This window comes from Anser cygnoides, chromosome 2, assembly GCF_040182565.1.
Source record: "Anser cygnoides isolate HZ-2024a breed goose chromosome 2, Taihu_goose_T2T_genome, whole genome shotgun sequence".
NCBI classification, from domain to species: Eukaryota; Metazoa; Chordata; class Aves; order Anseriformes; family Anatidae; genus Anser; species Anser cygnoides.
Window position 1 is genome coordinate 19,649,267 of NC_089874.1, and position 19,384 is coordinate 19,668,650.

The following is a 19,384-nucleotide window of genomic DNA, read 5'->3' on the forward strand; positions in this document are numbered from 1 at the left end:
AGCCATCTCAAACCAAGTGAACAAGAGGGCATTGTTAGCATACAATCTTCTGAGTATAAAACTAATAACGAGTGTAGGTATCCTTCAGGTTTTCCGTAGCTGGCTGCTGACTGCATGTTCTCTTCCATGCACAGGTAATTGCATGCAGAACTGATACCTATTGCACTGCCTGCCTGTTTCTATGGCAACCTGCAGAAGTGAATAGTAGATGCAGCACACTGGTAAAGGAGAGAAAGTGCCCGTTTACTGGAGGCAGGGAACAGGGGAGTGATCTGGAAGTGAATGAAAAGAAAGGAGAGGATCGAAGGAGCTAAAAGGGAAAGACAACAGCATAAAGGAGAAAATAAAAGCAGAAAAAATACGACCTTAACTTCTGCAGAGGAAAAAATGTGAAAGAAACAGGAAAAAAATTGAAAGGAAAAATCATAGACAATAATGTGAAAAACGGAGAAAATGTACCAAGAGTGCATGGTTCAGGGCTGCTCACAAATCGAGGAATAGCGCAAGGTTATTGAGTGGGAGGTAAGTGAAAACATGATAATCATAAATAGATGGAGAATCATTACTGCAGGCTAAAAGCAGTTTTGTCACGAAAGTGGTGACAGCCTAGGCTGGGGAATATCCCAGAAAAGCAGGTAGGGACGAGGTATTTAGTAATTCATGCTGAGGTAACCTAGCATCAAGCCAGTAGCTTGCTAAGGCAGAGCTATGTTTAAGTTTGTGTCATCCTCCATCCATGTCATTACTTGCATGGGTTGTCAATTGCTAGGGTTTTGTTTTTCCTCCCTTTTTCTTCCTGAGTTACATCTGTATGTATGACAAAAAGAAGGGGAAGAGTCAGTAAAAAGGCAAAGCAATGCGGTATGATGTGCTATTATTTAAATGCAAACCTTTATGAAGAAGGATACGTTCCATCTAACAGTGACCCTGACTCTATGTGTCCCCCAGTGTAGTAAGAGGGTAGGATTTATGGGGGTTTTGCTTAAAAGCATGCTTTGGAAAAGCCGTTCTGCTAGCTCTTGGTGTGAATCAAGAAGCTGTATGGAACATGGTCTTCTGCCCTGTGACACGATAACCATCTTATAAAGCAGCTTTGATACAAAAAACCAGGAGAAGCATAAAAAATAGAGATAGGAATAGAAATGTTCTCATCCAAACAGACTACATTTCACCTCCGTCACTAGGCCCACCGTTTCCTATAGTAGAAGTGACCACAAAGGTAAGAAATTTGTTAGCAAGGGCATTGGATGGAATTCAACCTATGCAAATGGGCCAGACCACCATGGACTGGAATTGTTACTGAAAAACACCTCACTGAAAGATGGGATATTTCATAGGTAGATATCCCATCTTTCAGTGAGGTTTTTCAACTGTCTCTGTTGAGGCCCGGATTTCACCAGCAGCTGTTCCTTGTATATTCAGTATATTTAGTATTCTGCTCTTGATGCTGTGCAGAGCACTTTCAGAAGACACCAGCAATTGACTCGTTTGATCGTAGCATTATCAAGACTAATGTTCCTGGTAGCGGATATACAGCCTAGATAATCACAGGTGTTGGTCATGTTCAGATTACGTTGCACTTGACAGTAAATTAAACTCTGGGCCGAGTCTGAATCAACATGAAATATAAGGCTGTGAATCACAGGGCTTGTATGCTAAAACTTGTTTATTTATTGAACACTTCCTGAAATAAAATTACTTTCTTAGATAATTTACTAGAGTAAAACAAGTTTATATATTGTGAAAATCTACATCTAATGTCGTTATTACTTCCTGTTGTGTGTTGTAATTCACCTAATTAATTCTTTCAGTGGGTGACATATGTACCCAATGCATAAGTTTCTGTGAAATTAGCAGGGTTCAAGTAAATAGCAATAATCTGAATATTCTGAAACTTGATATAACTCTTTGGACAACTCTTCAACCTCCTTTCTGGGAGCTGATCCCACATGCAGATGCATGTACACACAACATATTGCTGGAAGATATTTTCTGATTGTGGGCAAGAGGATGTGAAAGTTGAGCCCAAAAAAGGAGTATTGTCTTTCAGTGTCCAAAACATTTGTAAATAGTTACGTATTGCTTACCATTCAGTTCAATTAATGAAAGTGTCCTAGTGAATTTATAGACTTGTCATCTAAGTAGTTGATAAGCGCAGTGTTCCCTTTATCAAGTTGTGGGAAATCTTGAAGATAATACATAAAGGGGTAACAGAGAATGAGCGTGTTGTATGTTTCTGAATTAACGTTTCCAGATAGCTACCTGTCAGAAACAGCAATGTTGATTTTTCACATAAGAAATGAGATAGCTCTACTTCAGGAGTTAGTCCTCACTGATGTCAAGCTCATTCCCCAGATTATTTTCAAGGAGAAGAGGAGAAATAGCAAAAACGGGAATTTTACCCTTTTTTTTTTTTTATGAGCCAAAAATGGCATAGTATATTTGCCAATACAATTATGTGCACCATGTTATCTTTTAGTCTTCCTGATAGCTTTCTAGCATTACCAAGGGGAAGTAAGAAGCTAAGAGTCGTATTTTTCATGTAAAATGAGATAGGATAAGTTCTGTTCTTATTAAGGAATTTTGAGGCTGTATTTATACAAAGAATAATGAGGATATAAGGTCATAAAGAATTTCTTACTCATTTTCAGCTTTAAGCATGGGATTCAAGAGAGCTCAGAAAATTACATATTTAAAAACTATATGCTGCACAGCTGATAAAATGTGTCAACATGCTGATCATACTTTATTTTGTTAATGGTAATACTGTCTTCATGCTGTGCAGAAAAATGAAAATTGTCTGAATTAATAAGAAAAAATGATAGGGTGTTTATTGGAACACTCTTTAAAAAATGGATTTTGTTACTACATAGAAGGACTTGTAAATGTATTAGCTAAGTGTTATAGAATTGTTTAGCAAGGGTGCTTGATAGAATTGTTTTAATGTTCTTTTTGGAAAGAATTAACAAAAAGGAGTGAAGGTCTTTTCTTTCACTGAAATTTAGCAGTCCTGTTAAGCATGTACTGGCTTATTTTCTAGGCTCACTTTTATTCCAGCTGTGAGTGGGAAACTTCAGGAAATCATTCCTAAAAAGCACCTTGGGGTGACTAAATTGCTACTTCATTTATATCAAGATGGACAAATTGAAAATCTACCAACCACAGTCACCAGTGCAAGTCCTGCTGGACTCCCACCCAAACAGATGACACGTTTTGCCTCCTCTGTGATGCAGATATGGGGGATTGATAGTTTCAAAGGTAGGAAGTTCTAGACCAACCTTGTAGATTCTGGAAGCAAGCAGCATTCCTCCCTCTTTCCTTTGTCTCCCCATCAGGATAAGAAATGCTGTCATGGAAAGCACTGAAATAATTTTAGGGGCTTTTCTTTAACTTGCAGTGGCACAAGTCTGCACAGTCAACAGCAAGTAGGAAACAATGGTTGCAGTACCTGATCTGTTTTGGGAAGGAAGTTCTCCTAGCAGTCCACAGTCATACAGCCAAATCCCTTTTTATCAGATGTCCTGTGCTCCATGCTAGTGACATGGGCTTTTCAGAAGACATGTTAGCAAAATATTAAAATGAAACAACCACGTTAGCAAATGTATTAAAATGAAACGACCACGTTAGCAAATGACTGACTCCAACTTTCAAGTAGGACTTAAGCTACTCTCATTAGTTGCCTTTTCCCATGGCACATAACACAGAACAGTTTGGGAGATGGCTGTATACTGCCAACCAAAGGGTTTATTTTATGCTGTTACGGCGGGTATTTTGTACGTGTTCTGTGTTAATGGCATTGCTGTTTTACAGATGGGGACTCTCAGGGCCAGAAAGGTTAAAATCAGAGAGCTGGCGATAGCTGGGGTTGAAGAGATGATTTTAAATGTGTCAAAACTGTGCCCTGGCAGCTGGAGGAAAGGCAGCAGGGGAGACAGGGATTAGCCTGGTACTTGACATGTCCCGGTCCGTTTGTTCGAGAGGCACAAACTCCCTGTTTCCTCTGCATCTCAGTTCCCCTTCTGGAAATCTAGAATAATAGTGTTTCTTTTACAGCATGGGAACTCAAACTTTCTAAAGTAAGAGCTGTAATATTAGAAATGGATGGATCCTTTATGCAGTTGAGTGGCCTGAAATTCAGTGGCACGGAGCTCTTCTTGGAAGCTAGATTTGTCACAGAAACTAAAGATCTTATAGAAGGAATCATCCAGTGAATGTTGCTGTGAGAACAATCCTTCCCACCTTTTAAAGGATTAGAAAGACATTTGCCTTTAGAATATATACCATGTACTAGATGTTTATAACAGCATAATCAATGCAGCCTGAATAACAGGAATTACTGTTTTAAATAGGTTTTCTGTAACCTTAGCGTTAATAGTTGTAATTTCACTTTATGATCAGATCTTTAGGAGAAATTGCTGACAGTCAAAATGAGCTATGTGTCCTGGAACACGTTGTAACTGCTTTGTGAGGTTGATAACAGTCCTGTGAGCAAAAAGCCTTTAATTCAACAACTGCGCTTCCACATCTGGTAAAACCAGAAGCGCTTCTCAGATGCAAAGCGATCAATCTTTGTGTACTCTTCAGTACTGAAATTGCCTTTGTGGCCTTTTGGCTGCCAAGCTGCTTACATTCGGGGGGGATACGTCTTTCTTTACTGAGGTTCTGATTTGCTTTTGCTGAGACTCTGTTGTGGCTTAGGGTGTTTTGCCCATTCATAGGCAGTTTGAGCTTAAAATGCTAGACTGGAGCATGTGTGGCATCTCTGTGGTGTTGCAACCTCCAGTAAAGCTGCAGGGCAGACAGAAAATGTCACAGCCTAAACAGTTGTAGCCTCAAGAGCTTGTGTGTCAGAGTTGTTAGCCAAAATTTTGTTCAATACACCATCAACAGTTTCAGGCTTTTGTGTTCGTTCACTTTGGTTCATGGCGGATAGGATTGTTTTCAGGACTCTTAAATCTTTATTAAAAGCTATTTTGATTTTGTCATTTAAAAAAGGAGAGTCTGTATTTGGCATGCGCAGATTCCAGAATAAAGTTAGTGAAATTCCTTAAAACTAGCACAGCCAAAAATTACAGTCAGATAAATAACAAAAAATTACATCTTCATAGTTCCAAGAGCTCTGTTAGATAATTTGTCATCAAGCAAAGTATCTTTGTTAAACAATTCAAATTGCTTATTCTGTCAATTTGTTCTGAAGTCTCTTGTGTTTTAATGTGTTTCTAATAACCAGGTCACTTTGGCACAAAAGAAACAGAGGTTTCACTATTCAACAAATATTTAAAATCTGGTGGGCTTTGAAAGCTGACTGTTGGTTAGTTTTCTTGCTTCCTATTAAGAAAATTATTTTTAAATTTTCTCCAAGTTCCTCTGTTTGAGACTTGGTAATAACAGAAAGAACAAAGCTGTTGATTGCTTTTGGGTTCTGCATCATTGTGACTTAACAGTGGATATATGCAAGTTGGTTTTAGGATTAATATAGTATGGACATTCCTACTGTAGGAATAAATATTCATCCTTAAATAGTTCTCATCATCAATGTAGTCTGTACTTTTTCTGCTTCCTCCAGTGGTTGTTAAATAGTAGTGAACTAATATTTGTAAGACAGGTGATTTAAATAAATATCTATATATATATATTAAGTCGGGCTTCAGGTACAGTTGACCAAACTTTCCAATATTGGTAGCACGTTTGTATTTCAATATGGCAACCTTAAGGGTGTGAAATGATTCTTAAAAAAATAAGAAAAGAATACAGAGATCTTTCATTTCTCTGCTCAACTCTATTAACCCTGAAATGCAGCCATCACGTGGGAACTGCAGATAGCTGCTGATAATAAATGATACGCCTTGCTGGTGACAGCACTGTAAATGGTCATCATAATAAGCAAATACTAAGAACAGAGAAATATACAAATTAAATAGGGGACAACACAGTACAAAATACAGCATTGTGATGTTTGAAAAGTATTTCTGTTTTGTGATGTCACTACCAGATATGCTATCTTCATTAGGTGCACTTTTGGACCATAAAAGTGGACAGATCTGCCACATGGAGCCTGCTCTTTCAATAACATCATCTGTAAAAGTTGAGAGTTATGAGTTTAACTTGTAACTTGCAGTTCAAGATTTTATTTTTTAAACACTGGCTTAAAAGCAGAATAGCCTCCTGCTGAAGTGTTTGTTTCTGGCATGAGTTTTCAAAGGTTTGTCTCCACACAAATATGTATTCAGTAAATAGATATATTCTTTCTTGTTGTTTCATCTTTAAAAATGTGTAAATATATATTTATATAAAGTATACCCATCCTCATTCCTGTTTTTTATTTTGCTTCTGCAGTTTATTGTGGAGTGTCATGGGAATACACTTCTTCCCCAGTTTTTGGGCATGTACCGGCTCACTGTCGATGGAGTTGAAATATATATGATTGTTACAAGAAATGTGTTCAGCCATCGTTTATCTGTTTATAGAAAATATGATCTAAAGGTGAGACATAACTGCTGATAATATAACTGACAAAGTGTCTGAAAACCTTTAATATAAATACTATATTCTGCTGATGCTTGAAGATTGCTCAAAATTGTAATTAATTTTAAACTGTGTTACGTTACACCCAGCATTTGCTGGTTTATTTCTGTATCTAAGTTTAGAAAAGCTGAAAAATGATTTCATAGAAATTGTAAAAATTTATCTGTACTGTGCATGTTTTAAATGGAGCAATTTACCCAAATATGTTTGTTAAATATAACTAAATGTCTACGGGTAAAACACTTTACACAAGTAAAATAACAATTCTGCTTACTATAGGCTTTTATCAACATTATGGAAAGCCACAGCTGATTCTGCAGAAGACTTATAAAATGAATGCGTAATGTCATAATGTTATTAATAAACCAACTACTAAAAAAGTAGTTATGCTACTAAGTACGTCACTACTATGGAAGCTTCATATTTCATTTTGTGTTTTAAAAATAATTCAAGTAAAAAGAGAATGGTTCTTAGTACGGAATTTCTGTTGCTTTTCTCATAAGGTGTGTTTTAGTTTTGCTCCACAATGTAATTTTTCTCAATATTTAATATAAGGCCCTTAAAATGAATGCCCAAAAAATTGTCTTAGTCTTCCTGTCTCTAAGGGATTGGTTTTTTATTTCCACCATACAGTTTCCCTGAGAAATCTACTTCTTTCTAATGCATTTAATTTCTGTGTTGAACCACTAAGTGCATCTGCAAACTTATTTTAAGATATTTTCTCAGCATTGTATATTAAGAGACATATTGCACCATCCTTCCTTACTGTCAGGTATTTACCTAGAAATTGGTTAGATAGTTGACTGAACCTGGTTTGCAAGAACTGATTTCCTGACTGTTGACTTTTTGGTTTTCAGTGTTCAGCAGAGCGTACCAGAGAAAGATATTTTTCATTTTGTTTTTGCTCTTTTTTTAATTTACCCTCACAGGCTTAAGCAGTTTTTCATTTGAAATTAACCAGTTGATGAGTGACATGACTAGTAGAGGGGCAGAAATCAACTATTCAGTCATAACTTGGCTTCTTTTGGAGGATTTTCTTCAAAAGTGCCACTAAGAAGGAGTGACCGATCTCATACTTGAATTGGAGATGAGTAACTTCCAAAAATTTGAGAGAACTGCATGTGTTTTAGAGCATCATAATGTCCAGAGGCATTAAAAAACTAGGACAAAAGCACAACAAAAAGAAATATAAATAGCATTCTTAGCATTTGACAACCTCCATAATTTCTACTATTGTAAATCCTCTTTTTTTCTCCAGTTTGGTTTTCTGCTCACCTTTGTCCAGGCCCAATAGTTATGCAGGTGGAGCACAGAACACAATGTAAAAGATGTATCATCACTAAACCAAAATATCATAGACTTTCACTAGTTTTTTGTTTGTTTGTTTGTTTTGTTTTATCAGATAAATATATAATGAAATGAAATCCCTGCTTTCTGGTCCATACAAAATACTGAGGGTGTACTGTCATATTTATCTTTTCTCTCCATCCTTTCTGAGTTTTCTAAGTTTGTCTCTGCAAACAGAACAAGCAGGGTATGAAAAGGTGTGGTTGGGAATCCTCACATTCTTTAAACTAGTGCAACTCCACTCCAGCATTTCTTTACACAGTGCATACTTTCCAACAAGAGAGAGCTGATCTACCCATCTTTCAATATCCAATGGTTATCATGTTACTGTGTTAATGAAGATATAACTATAGTTATTATTTCTTGCACTGCTATTATGATAGATAAACTCTGGGTACTTAAAGGTGTGGTCCTGCTCCAAAAAAATTGAGGAAATATATACAGCCATTTTTTGGTCACTTAAAGCTTATTCATAAAGCGCCATATAACTTACATAATTTTTTAATGATTATAACTAGTATTTTTAAATATCCAAGATGCCATTGGCAAACACTGTAAATCTTGTGAAACCACGGTTGATCTCATCTCTTCTTTTGACTTCATATCGCACTGAGGTACATTGTTCTTGTTTGTACTTTATGATCTTTTTAAATATTTGTATGTATTTATATTGTGACATCCTTTTCAAATGTGTATTACATATGTCCAAGTAGTTATATAAAATAGGCTATTCCACAGCTATACAGCTAAATTGGCACAAAAAGATCAGAAGTCTGCAAGCCAACTGAACTTCCAAAGTTGTCTCAAAATTAGGATGAGAGGTGAGGAAGAAAACCCAACAGTCAGGGGAACAATAGATGTAGAGCATTTGAGGGTTTAATCCATCTTTCTTCTCTCATGATACATCTTCTTCAAGTGATGGCAGAAGTTCAGTGCTATGGACATTCTACCTCCTGTATCACCTTTCTTTAAAACAGCTCTCAAGTTCAGAAGATGCAGTTCATCCACTTTTTGACCTGTTATCGTAACGATTTCAAATTAGTTTCTGACATATGCACATTTTTAGATCCATTTTTTCTGTTTCAGGGCTCTACTGTGGCTCGAGAAGCCAGTGACAAAGAAAAGGTATGGTGCATTTCTGTTTACTATTCAGTTATCTAAACTGCTAGCTAGTGTCAGGACAAGCATAATCAGTGCTGTTCTGCCCCTTTTCTGTTTTCTGTCATATTCTCCCCTCTTGAGTTCTACCTTATTCCCTCCTTTATCTTTCCCATATTTACTGCAGACCTTTGACTATTGGTTTGCAATGGTGTTGAAATTTCAGAGGTAAGTGAGCCACTCCTCTACCTCCTCCTTTTCCTTTTTTCTCTTCTCTTCTTAGTTTCTTCAGGGCCTGCCCTGTGGTAGGAAAACATCAAGAACTTCATTCTCTTTCTTCTTGCTTCTTCATCTTCTTTTTCTTGCTCTTTAATGTAGAGATTTATGGACACTCCATGTCACTTAATGGAAAGATGTGACATGGCACCACTTCTAATGTGAATGCAAAGTTGAATCAAACCTTGAATTGTGAGAACCATTTGCTATATAAAGGTCGTATAAACAAGCCAACAACTGACAGACTTAGATGTATATGTATCTATAATGAGAGCAATTCTCCTTCAAATTCTGTAGCTGGAACTTTGCTCTAAAAGGAAGTTGGTCGCCTTGTTTGTCTCCATCTCCAACTTCAGCTCATTTGGAAAATTGAACATTCTCAAAACAGACATTTATCTGAGGTTCCAGTGAAATACACCAATGGCACTTGAGGAGAGGTTTGTCTAAAGATTCTGCAGATAATTGAAGGTGGGATATAGTCCCTGTTCTGTAAGACTTCTTAGATTTCCAAATTTTGAGTGAAGTCTAGGAACCCATACCACTAGTTTTCTTAAGTTTTCCATATTCCGTCTGAATTATGCTGTTGCATAAGATCATTCAGCAATTTGCTTAAAAGACTTCATTTTGGTTTGTCCCAAAATTCCATTCTGATCACTTGTTTTTATCCTAAGCATTAGTCATACCATACCAGCCTCTTTAACTCTTCTGTGAATCACACAACTACAGAAAGGGGTAAGGGGCATGCAATAGCTGTCAGTGCTGCAGTTCTAGCTGCAAGAAAAACTCTGTGCTAAGTTTTTCCACTTCCTCCTAAGGTATGACTCAACACTTAAATTCTTCTTCCAGCATTACACAACTAACATGTGCCAAATGCCAATTGCAGTTGCAGTAATCTGCATTAGGTCTCCTTTGCTGTACTAGGCCCTCAAGATCATGTCTTGAATGGTCTTCATTCTTTTCTTGTGGTCTGTTTTTGTTCTTGTTTAATAGCACAACTCCAGTGTTTTTGAAGCAAAGAGATTAACCCTTCAGTGTCTTGCAAGTGATACCTACTGTCATTGAAAACCTCTGCTGGTAGTACTAAAATAATCCGGTATAAATGAGGAGGGCAAATTATTTGGATGGGACTACTTCAGATTATAATTAATACTTGGAATAATAATGTAAAATTTAACAATATTACACATTTTCAGCTATACAAGAGGTGATACTGTACAGATATTTTGAGGAGTTTTAGGAATATGTCTCATAATCATAAATAATAATACACAGATATTATATAGTAATACTAAGTGATATAATGTCACTTAGTAAACTGAGTGAGAACCTGAAAGAAACACTGCCTTAAGTCTGTTCCCATTCAAGTCCATGGCAAAATTACTATTGGAGTTGATAGCAAAGTTGAAACTAAGCTGTATAGTTTTGTATAACTATACAGAAAAATTATTCTCCATATGTAATATGAAATTCTAACTTTAGTGAGGTCAGTGACAAAATTCCTATGAAATTCAATATGTCTAGAGCCTCCTCTTCCGTTTTGCATATTTGTATGAAAGATATATCAAAAATTGCTCCCCCAAAATTCTCCAGATAGTTTAAGTTTCAGACATCATTTTCTTTTCAAAGGAATTTGATTTCTTGGAGGCAGAAGTATGTTAAGCCTATCAAAGCTGTAAGCAAACAGTCTCAGGCTGCTAGAACAGATTTTTATTACTCATTATTCCCCTCAAATGTCAATACAGCGCAGCAAGAAGGCGACAAGCTACCGATCAGAACAAACATTTCAGAGCAAGAGAATGAACTGGGCAGACTGCTAACATCATAGGGGGAACAAAATTTTACAAATACATTCAGAAAGAATCTTGCAGATTATTCCAAGCAAAGGAAAAACTAATATTTTGCTTATTACATGTTTTCTGTGTAAATTTTTGAATCTATCTTTTGATCTAGAAAGGGTGAGAAGAATGCACCATCAAGTGTCTTCATTGTAGATGTTTGGAACAGTCATTATCATTGTGATCTGAATCTCTCCTGCAATAGGCACTAGTTTACTCACATAAACTACTTCAAGTATTTCTAAAGAGCAGTTTTTAAGATTAAATAAAAAAGTTTTTGTTTAGTGATATGAACAGACAAAGAAAGCTTGGTTTTTGAAGCTCTAAAGCAGTGCTAAGACCTGCCATCAGGAGATGTGTTTTTGCGTGTCACTACATTGAAGACTTTGAGGATTGTGTTGAAATCTCCTAAGTTGGAAGAAACTGCTCTTCAATTGTTCTTCTAGAAAAAAAAATTCTCAAATATCTATCTGGTGTAGCAGCTTATTAGCAAACTTTTAGCCAGAGGCAAATTAAATCATCAATTTATTAATGTTGCCCTGAAATGACATAAATAACAATAGAAATCCAATTAATGGCAGCATTAATTAATTACATATTATAAAGATAGCCGTTGCTCTTCACATCTGAATAACAAAAAAGTAATAAAAGACGGGAAGCTTTTGGTGCTAAAATATAGGGCTAAAAATGTCTGCCAATGCTGTAGTTTTTAATGGGCTCTTAAGTAATTTGAAATACCAGTATTCAAGTAATCAAAAGGTTTTCAGAATATTGAGTATAGTAAGTTGGCTTCCTTTACAGCTGTGCAATGCAGTCTTTCAGTCATTTTCTAACAGATAGCAAATTTTAAATAAATTACTTTGAAAAGGCTAAAATTTTGATGTTCTCGAATCTTTTTCCCATCAAGCTACTCTTTGTTACTTAGTTAATAAATATGAGGCGGTCAATTATGCAGAAAAAAATAATGGACCATAAAGTAAGCAATCAGAAAAAAAAAAGTATTTCTCTATTTTAGTTTTGTAGCGTAAAATAGGTATTAAGATTCAAACATTTTAATCAGTTTTTAGGAAGAAAAGCTGACTGGAATGACTCTGAGAATGTTACTTTCGGTCCTGTTCGCAGTTTATCCTCTTTTTGACTGCTTTCAACTGTTTAACATTCCAACATATTGATGATAAACTCTGAAACTGTCATTTCAATATTTTATGATAATCAGTGTGGAGACAAGCTCCATCCCCAAGATTTCACCTTAACACACGATTCCTCTCATTTGCATTATAAGTGATATTTTTAATAATAAAGGCATCACTTTCTTGGCAACAAGTATCATAACATGCACTTACAGATGTCTTGAATTTAAAAAGAACAGTATGCTTCAACAGTTGTCAAGTTCTGACAGCTGCTCCTTTATTTTTTTAGTCTTTAGTTGTCTCTCTCACTCTTTTTTTTTTTTTTAGTAGTGGGCATTTTCTATTCATTCCTGGGACAATTTTGCCCTCTTAAGTGAAACAAGGATAATGCAGATCTCCCCTGGTGGTCTGTCCATAATTATGCTGCACTTTCAGTATGACATCAAATTAGCAGTTACAGCTGAGTATACTTGTACTTACAAAGAACTTTAGGATGTTGCTAGTGAGTGAGCAAGTCAGAAGGAAATTTGAATAAGAAAAATAAAACCTAACTGATGTGAAGCCTACCCTATTTCATCTTTCTTGGTGAATGTCATAGACTGGTAATTGTATGTCTTTAAATTAATGTAAAATTGGTTGCATTGCCACCTCTGTGGTATATTTTTTCATAACACATAAATGCATAAAAATGACAGAAAATATATCTGAACAAAGAATTTTCTAATTAAGTTTCCTTTTGGAAAAAAATGCTATAGTTAACAGCTATTATGTTACGTTTTAGTTGAATTGTATGCAAAATACATAGTTTTGGTAATTAGATTGGGAGATGCTGCTAGATAAAACAAGCCACTTCTTATCTTAACTTTGTATCTTAACATTACAACATATTGTACTTAACTTACCTGATTTCTGAGAGGACAATTTTTCTTTTAGGATTTTGGCACAGGAGCATAGCAACAAGTTTACTTGTTTACAAGCTTACCCTTTTTCTTCTGATGTCAATAGGTAAAACTTGATCCAAGGTAGATCATCCTCAAAACTGAGCTTTTTTTTTCGTGCTAATTTAAAATTTGCTAATGCCAGAACAGCATTTTTTACTTACTTCTTTTAATGATTTCAATCTGCTTCATATGCCAATCTCACACAACAGGCGTGAAGCATGTCTTCTCTGTGAAATGAATCTAAAGTGGGCATATACAGAGTTTATAACTTCACACTGCAATACATTGCAAAGACAGCAATAAACATTCAGAGTTCAGATTCCTTTTTCAGTGTTCAGCCTTCACATGACACTAACCCTTGCTGTTTTTCAAAACAAGTCATTATTTTCCCTTTGTTAGGTTGGTTTTGGGGTTTTGTTTGTTTATTTTTTTAAAAGTCTGTTTTCCATATATTTAAAAAAATAAAATAAAATAAAAACAACAGATTTGTCTTGCATTATATGTTGCATGTTTGTTTTGCAGTAGGAAAACATTAACTTTAGGGATAATTGTGCATGCATTTTCCTGAGCATTTAAAAGCTGTATAGCTACTATTCTGGTACATGCTTGAATTCCTAATCCAACTTATTGCACAATCTTTTGTCCTACAAAAACCTCTCTGGTAGCTTTTAAAACTATTCCAGTGTTCCCTCTCAAATCCCATTTTTGGGGTTACATCTCTATTTCCTTTGCCATTTGCAATCCTGTGACGCCAAATGCTGCAGACTTCCATAGGAGGCTCTAGTTATTCTTCTTGCGGATCTGGTGACCTCAGACTTTTGTCTCAGTTCAAAACTACCTGTGCCAAATTGTTGCAAACTATATGTAGCATAATATCCTTTTTAAAATGCTGTGTATGCTGGTAAGCACGGTAAATTTAAAGTTAATCTAACTTACTAAATATAAAATATTTTTTTTAAGTGCGTGGGAGCCATTCACTGTGAAAGGAAGCCTAGGGTGTGGAACATCGCTCCTGGCAGATGTTCTATACCACTTCCAAAAGTTATAAACTATCAGCCCAATTTTGTCAGTTATTACCTGTGTGAATAGCTTAGCTGGCGACTAGTTCCAAACAAAAAGGATTGCCATGCAACATTTCTCCTGTAATCTAATCTTTGCTTTTGCTAGGTGAGGAATTGCTGCCAGGTTGTGAAGTTAGTCTTTTCTTCTTCTCCAGTCAAAGACTCTCAAACTTAGCTGTCCCACAGCTATTTTAGCAAACTTCTTCCAAAATACCAGCATTAATACTAGCCAGGATCATTATTCGAGGTCATGATGTACAAAAATCCCTTTGGAAAAAAAAATCTTCATTTTAATATTGGGATATTAATATTTAATATGCTGAATTGAGACCTATAAGAAATCTGCAAAAACTAGATCCTTGTTCACACTGAAATTAAACCTTACCTCTGGTTCTTACCTTTCAATATTTTTTTTTACAAAAACATTAAGTCAGTGGACTGTTTCACAGTAATTTTAGTTTTTGTATCTGGCTTTACATATTCTGTCTTCTTAGTCAAATAAACCTTTATTGCTTTTCAGCCTTTTGAAAGACAGTAAAACTTTCCTGTCATTAAAACTGTCTGTGACCATGGCAAACTTTAGAATGCAAACCTGAAGTGTGTTGGTAGCGTGCTTTTTTAGTAAATAAATACTTCGTATTTGTAAAATCTATGTTTGTCTATGTATGCCTTCCTTGCATCTTTAAGTAGGGGATTAAAAATGATGGAGGTGGTTCAGAAAGAAAATCTATTATTAATTTAGTGGAAGTAGTTAGATGTTCATCTCCTGTGCAGCTCTTAAAATATTTAGTTCTTTAATGATAGTAATATGTTCATTATAATGAATTACATTCTAGGAGAATCTTTTTCCAACAAGGATTTTGCTTCATTGGAAATATTTGAGACTTCATTAAAAATTGATCATATCAATTATTTCATTAAAGCAAAGTCTCAGTTTTTTCGTTCAGATAGTGTTTCAAACTGCCACAATGTGGTTTTCTTTGTATTTATTCAAGTGCATAAGAGGAAAATGTCCGTGTTTGAATTTTTCAGTAAGAATACATACATTAAGAATTTTAAATAAATACTAGAGCCCCTCCTGGTTGCATATTTCATGGGCGTTAATTCCTAAATTCACAAATTAACTTTAAGCCATTAATTTCAGCATAAGTGCTACTAGAATTGCTACTTGTGCTGGCTGTCAGGAGTACTATTTGGTATTGCAACGGTACCCTAGGGCTATTAAGGTTTAAGTAAATGTGGAGTTATATTGCCTAGCACAGGAAAAAAAGAAAAAGAAAAAAAATATCTTTGTCTAGTAAAGGAATAGACCAGGCTGGGAGGCATCATACAAGTGACGTGGTGAGAGAGCATCCACCGACACATAGCTTTTTAGCTCCTGTTTCTTATGTTGTACCTGCTGCTTTTACTTCCTCCCTTTTGTTTCCATGCGTCAGTTTTGGCTTTTTGATTTCTTCTGGTCCGTATTTGCCAAGTCTTCACTGCTCTGGGCATTTGAAGAATGAAGGTGAAGAAACATGACCTCAGATAAAAATCCTCAGGGCGATTACTGAGGATGGGGGAGGCTACAAGGCTGGTAAGAGTCCAGCTTTTGGGAGAGCTGATTCACTGCCCTGAACGTCCTTGGGAGCGCCCCATGCCTTGTGATGACAGGCAAAAGATGCAGCTGTGTCAGATTTGGTAGCTCAGTTTTATTAAAAATAGCTTACTGGCAAGGTGAGGGTGGCGTGTGGTACCTGCGCTACTGGATCATAATATCTTCCCAAAACGCTGTTTGCAATTTAGGTTTATTTTTACTGAAGGCAGGCCTGCCCTCAGAGGAAAAGCACGCCTCCCCTCCCACCCCAGCAGGGTCTCATCAGCTGCTCCGGCGTTGTGCAGGAAGTCTGCGGCAGGGCCTGGCGCTGAACCTACATGTCAGTGTCTTAACCACAGGCACATCCTTCCTCCTTGCCTCCCCCAGTTTTAAACAGCATTAATAGGGTTTTTTTCAGAATCGATGGGCTTGTTTCACTTTAACCTCTGCCTAGTGGGATATACTAGGTGCAAAGATAATCTAAGATAAGGACGTTTCAGTGATTTTGGTGCTAAAAGGGAAGGGCGCTTGGTTTCCTGCATTCTTTTCATTATTGTTCCAGCCTAAATTAATTCATCCAAATCTCCTCTCCATTCTTAAGCATCCCACGCGTTGGATTCCATCCCCTGGCCTTGGCAGCATCCCTGGATCCTCAGCCCCGCCTCTGCGGAGTTAGCCCTCGTCTGTGGGGCAGTTTGCTCAGTCGCGTATGATAATCCCTGCAGCTGCCAGTCCAGAATGCTTATCTGATATTTCCTCCACTCTTCTTCGTCCTAAACCACTTACTGTGTAGGCCAGAAGGAAAATCGATGCCCACCGTGCTGTCGTAGAGCAGTAAACAATCCGCTGTTTGCTTTAAGGAGCACCTAACGGTGCCTGCGAGCAAAGCAGCCGCGCGCTTCAGAGCGACTCGTGCAGGGAAGCCGTGTGGGCTGGACGCACGGCTGTGCTTCCATCTCAGCTGCCTGAGGCGGGGTTTTCCTCTTATTTTTCAGCTAAAATAGACGGAGTCTCTGGAGCAACACTAGAGGGTATTCTAATACATCATAAAATTCCTGACGCGACGCGGTAACGAGTCAGAGCAGTGAGGCACGGACCTTAGTTTTTTGCAAAGTTCGTAGGTGCAATGGATTTAACGTGGATTCATAACTACTAAAATCTTATGCAACTGTTTAAATGTTTGGGGCAGTTATTGAAAGAGAAGCGTCACTTCTCTAAACAAATGGAGTATGGTGGGATCTTCAGCAATTCATGAATTCCAGGTCCAAGAAAATAATTTCGGACAGTCAGGGAACTGAGCCACCTGTGTGCACAGCCCAACAGCAGAAGGAACTTTTACCCATTGGGAAGATGCAGAAAGGCATTGCAGGGTCTGCTCTGATACTCACATTTTAAGGCAGTGCAATCCAAGACATATGTTTGGGAGAAAAGTACCTTGGTGATGCTTTTCCTTACTGTGTTGTAGAAAGAAAATAAACTTATAAAGAAAAATTATTGTCCATGTTAAATTTGCAAGCAGTGTCTTACTGATTAAACTCCTGGAGGCCATTCCAGCAGGCTGCTGCTAGCTGCTTTCCATTCCTAGTGGAAAGACTTGCATATGAAGACTAACACTGAGGTGTTCTGCAACATTTACTGCGTAAACCAACCCTTTTCTTCTCTAATGTTTATTAAAGGTGAGGGCAGGGAGAAAGGCTGTTCATCAGTCTTAATGGGCAAATTTTTTCAAGGCTCTGATTGCAGAAGTTACTATTACTTCTGGGTTGCTTGACCAAATACCCCAGAGAAACTGGGTTTTTCCTTGTTATGTTGGTTTGCTGTTTCTTGAAAGTGAGCTTTCAGTCATTGCCCTCTGAAAACAGAGCCCACTTGAGGGTCTTAGTGCTAAAACCAGTGGTTACTGTATCTGCAGTGCTCATGTGAGAGTTTCTGGCTTTCCTTAATGCTGTTGCAAATCGCTTCGTGGGAGAGTTAAAGATGAAGATATTCAACTAATGCTCCCATCACAAGAATATTTAATTACATATTTAAAAGGCAGCGATCTTCTCTGACATTCACCACTTCTAAGCAGCATTACATAATTCATGTTCACTTGATACTTTATAAACAGTTATTTGGTATTAGGCACTTACAAACGTTGAGGTGGCTACATAAAATGTAATCCAATCCAGCTAAATCTATAAGATCTGGTGCAGAAGTGCTTTGTTATGAGGTACAGATTGTGTTTCGACTTCACTTATTGTCAGTCACTTTGACAAATGACATCTTGGAAGAAGCATGGACTTGAAGGTTAGATGCAAATGAAGTGCTGAGTTTGATATTTTGTCTCACTAAAATTTACATCATTCCCAGTAAACATACACCTTCTAGGCTATTCACGGCATTGATAAACCAAGGAAACGGGTTTCTGTTTGCAGTTATGAACAGCTGCATGCAGTGGAGGTGTGTTTGCTTCAACTGCAGAAGCAGTGGTGGGGCCTTCAGCTGTGACAGCTCGCTAATGCCCTCTTTTGGGCCTTGGAGAGCCTTTTGAACTTTGGAAGGCTTGAAGGTTTAGCTCTGGTGGGGTTGGGGAAGCTTTTGCTCTGTACCCATGCTGAACCAGCAACTTCAATGTGCTTCTGTTTGCATTCTGACTCTTACAGTAGTTTTTGTTTATTTTAGGCCAAAGAGTTGCCGACATTCAAAGACAATGATTTTATTAATGATGGCCAAAAGATTCACATTGATGAAAATAACAAAAAGATGTTCCTTGAGAAGCTCAAAAAGGACGTTGAGGTAAGAGTACACCTGTTCATATGTAGTAAAAATACGTGCCAAATTACAGCTAGCCCAGGAAACCATACCTGTAATTCATAAATGAAAGCTCTTGTTTGCAAGACTATAAGCACTGACTGTTTAAAATGAAACATAATTTAAACTTTCAGGAGTTGATCACTGCTTTTGCTGATGTGATAAATGGCTTGATGGCATAGCTGATGGCCATACTTTGTCCCTGCCTTGATGATGCGATGTTAAACTGATGGTACTACTTGGTACATAAGTGCTTTAAAAGCATAGTACCTCCAAATGCCCCTGGTGAGTATTGCTGGTTGTATTTTACAGGTGGAGGTACACCAAGACTACCTGACTTAAGCTGGATCCATAAATGGACTGTAGTCTGTAGCAGAGAATGTAGCTTCCCCTGCTTACAGTTGTGATGCTCTATTTGCTTTATATTAGTAATCCAGTTTTAAATCTTCTTTTATATCACCAGAACAGAGTGCCTCAGAAGTTTGTGTACAGCAGGTGGACTCATTATCATAGTGCAGTCATATCATAAATTTGTAATTGGCTGAATGTAGTCAGTAGTTAATAGAAAAGTGTTACTATATGAATTTAATGTAATATTTATTATAACTGATTTAGCTACTCAGCAAGTAAACTAAATTTTGGGTTGTCTACTTCATATAACTTGGCTTCAGTTTCCATAAGTCAAAATATTATCACTAAGCACAGTGTTTTGCAGTCCCTATACTCAAAGCCTAAGATCTGTTTGCCTTGTTGGAAGAGACCTGATAGTAAGATGTTTCTGTGACTTAATAATGCTTTCAGC

The 19,384-nt window shown here is 37.0% G+C and overlaps 1 protein-coding gene across 3 annotated transcripts in view; it reads left to right on the forward strand.

The window, feature by feature from the left end:
• Window positions 1-19,384, forward strand: part of PIP4K2A (phosphatidylinositol-5-phosphate 4-kinase type 2 alpha) — a 109,063-nt gene that overhangs the window by 81,898 nt on the left and 7,781 nt on the right. For 2 of the 3 annotated variants that reach the window (XM_066991615.1, XM_066991613.1), the window contains 3 exons: window positions 6,337-6,483; window positions 8,959-8,997; window positions 18,454-18,567. In XM_066991615.1, the coding sequence (XP_066847716.1) occupies window positions 6,337-6,483; window positions 8,959-8,997; window positions 18,454-18,567 (300 nt within the window). The remainder of the gene's footprint in view (window positions 1-6,336; window positions 6,484-8,958; window positions 8,998-18,453; window positions 18,568-19,384) is intronic. The other variant, XM_066991614.1, reaches the window with a different exon arrangement.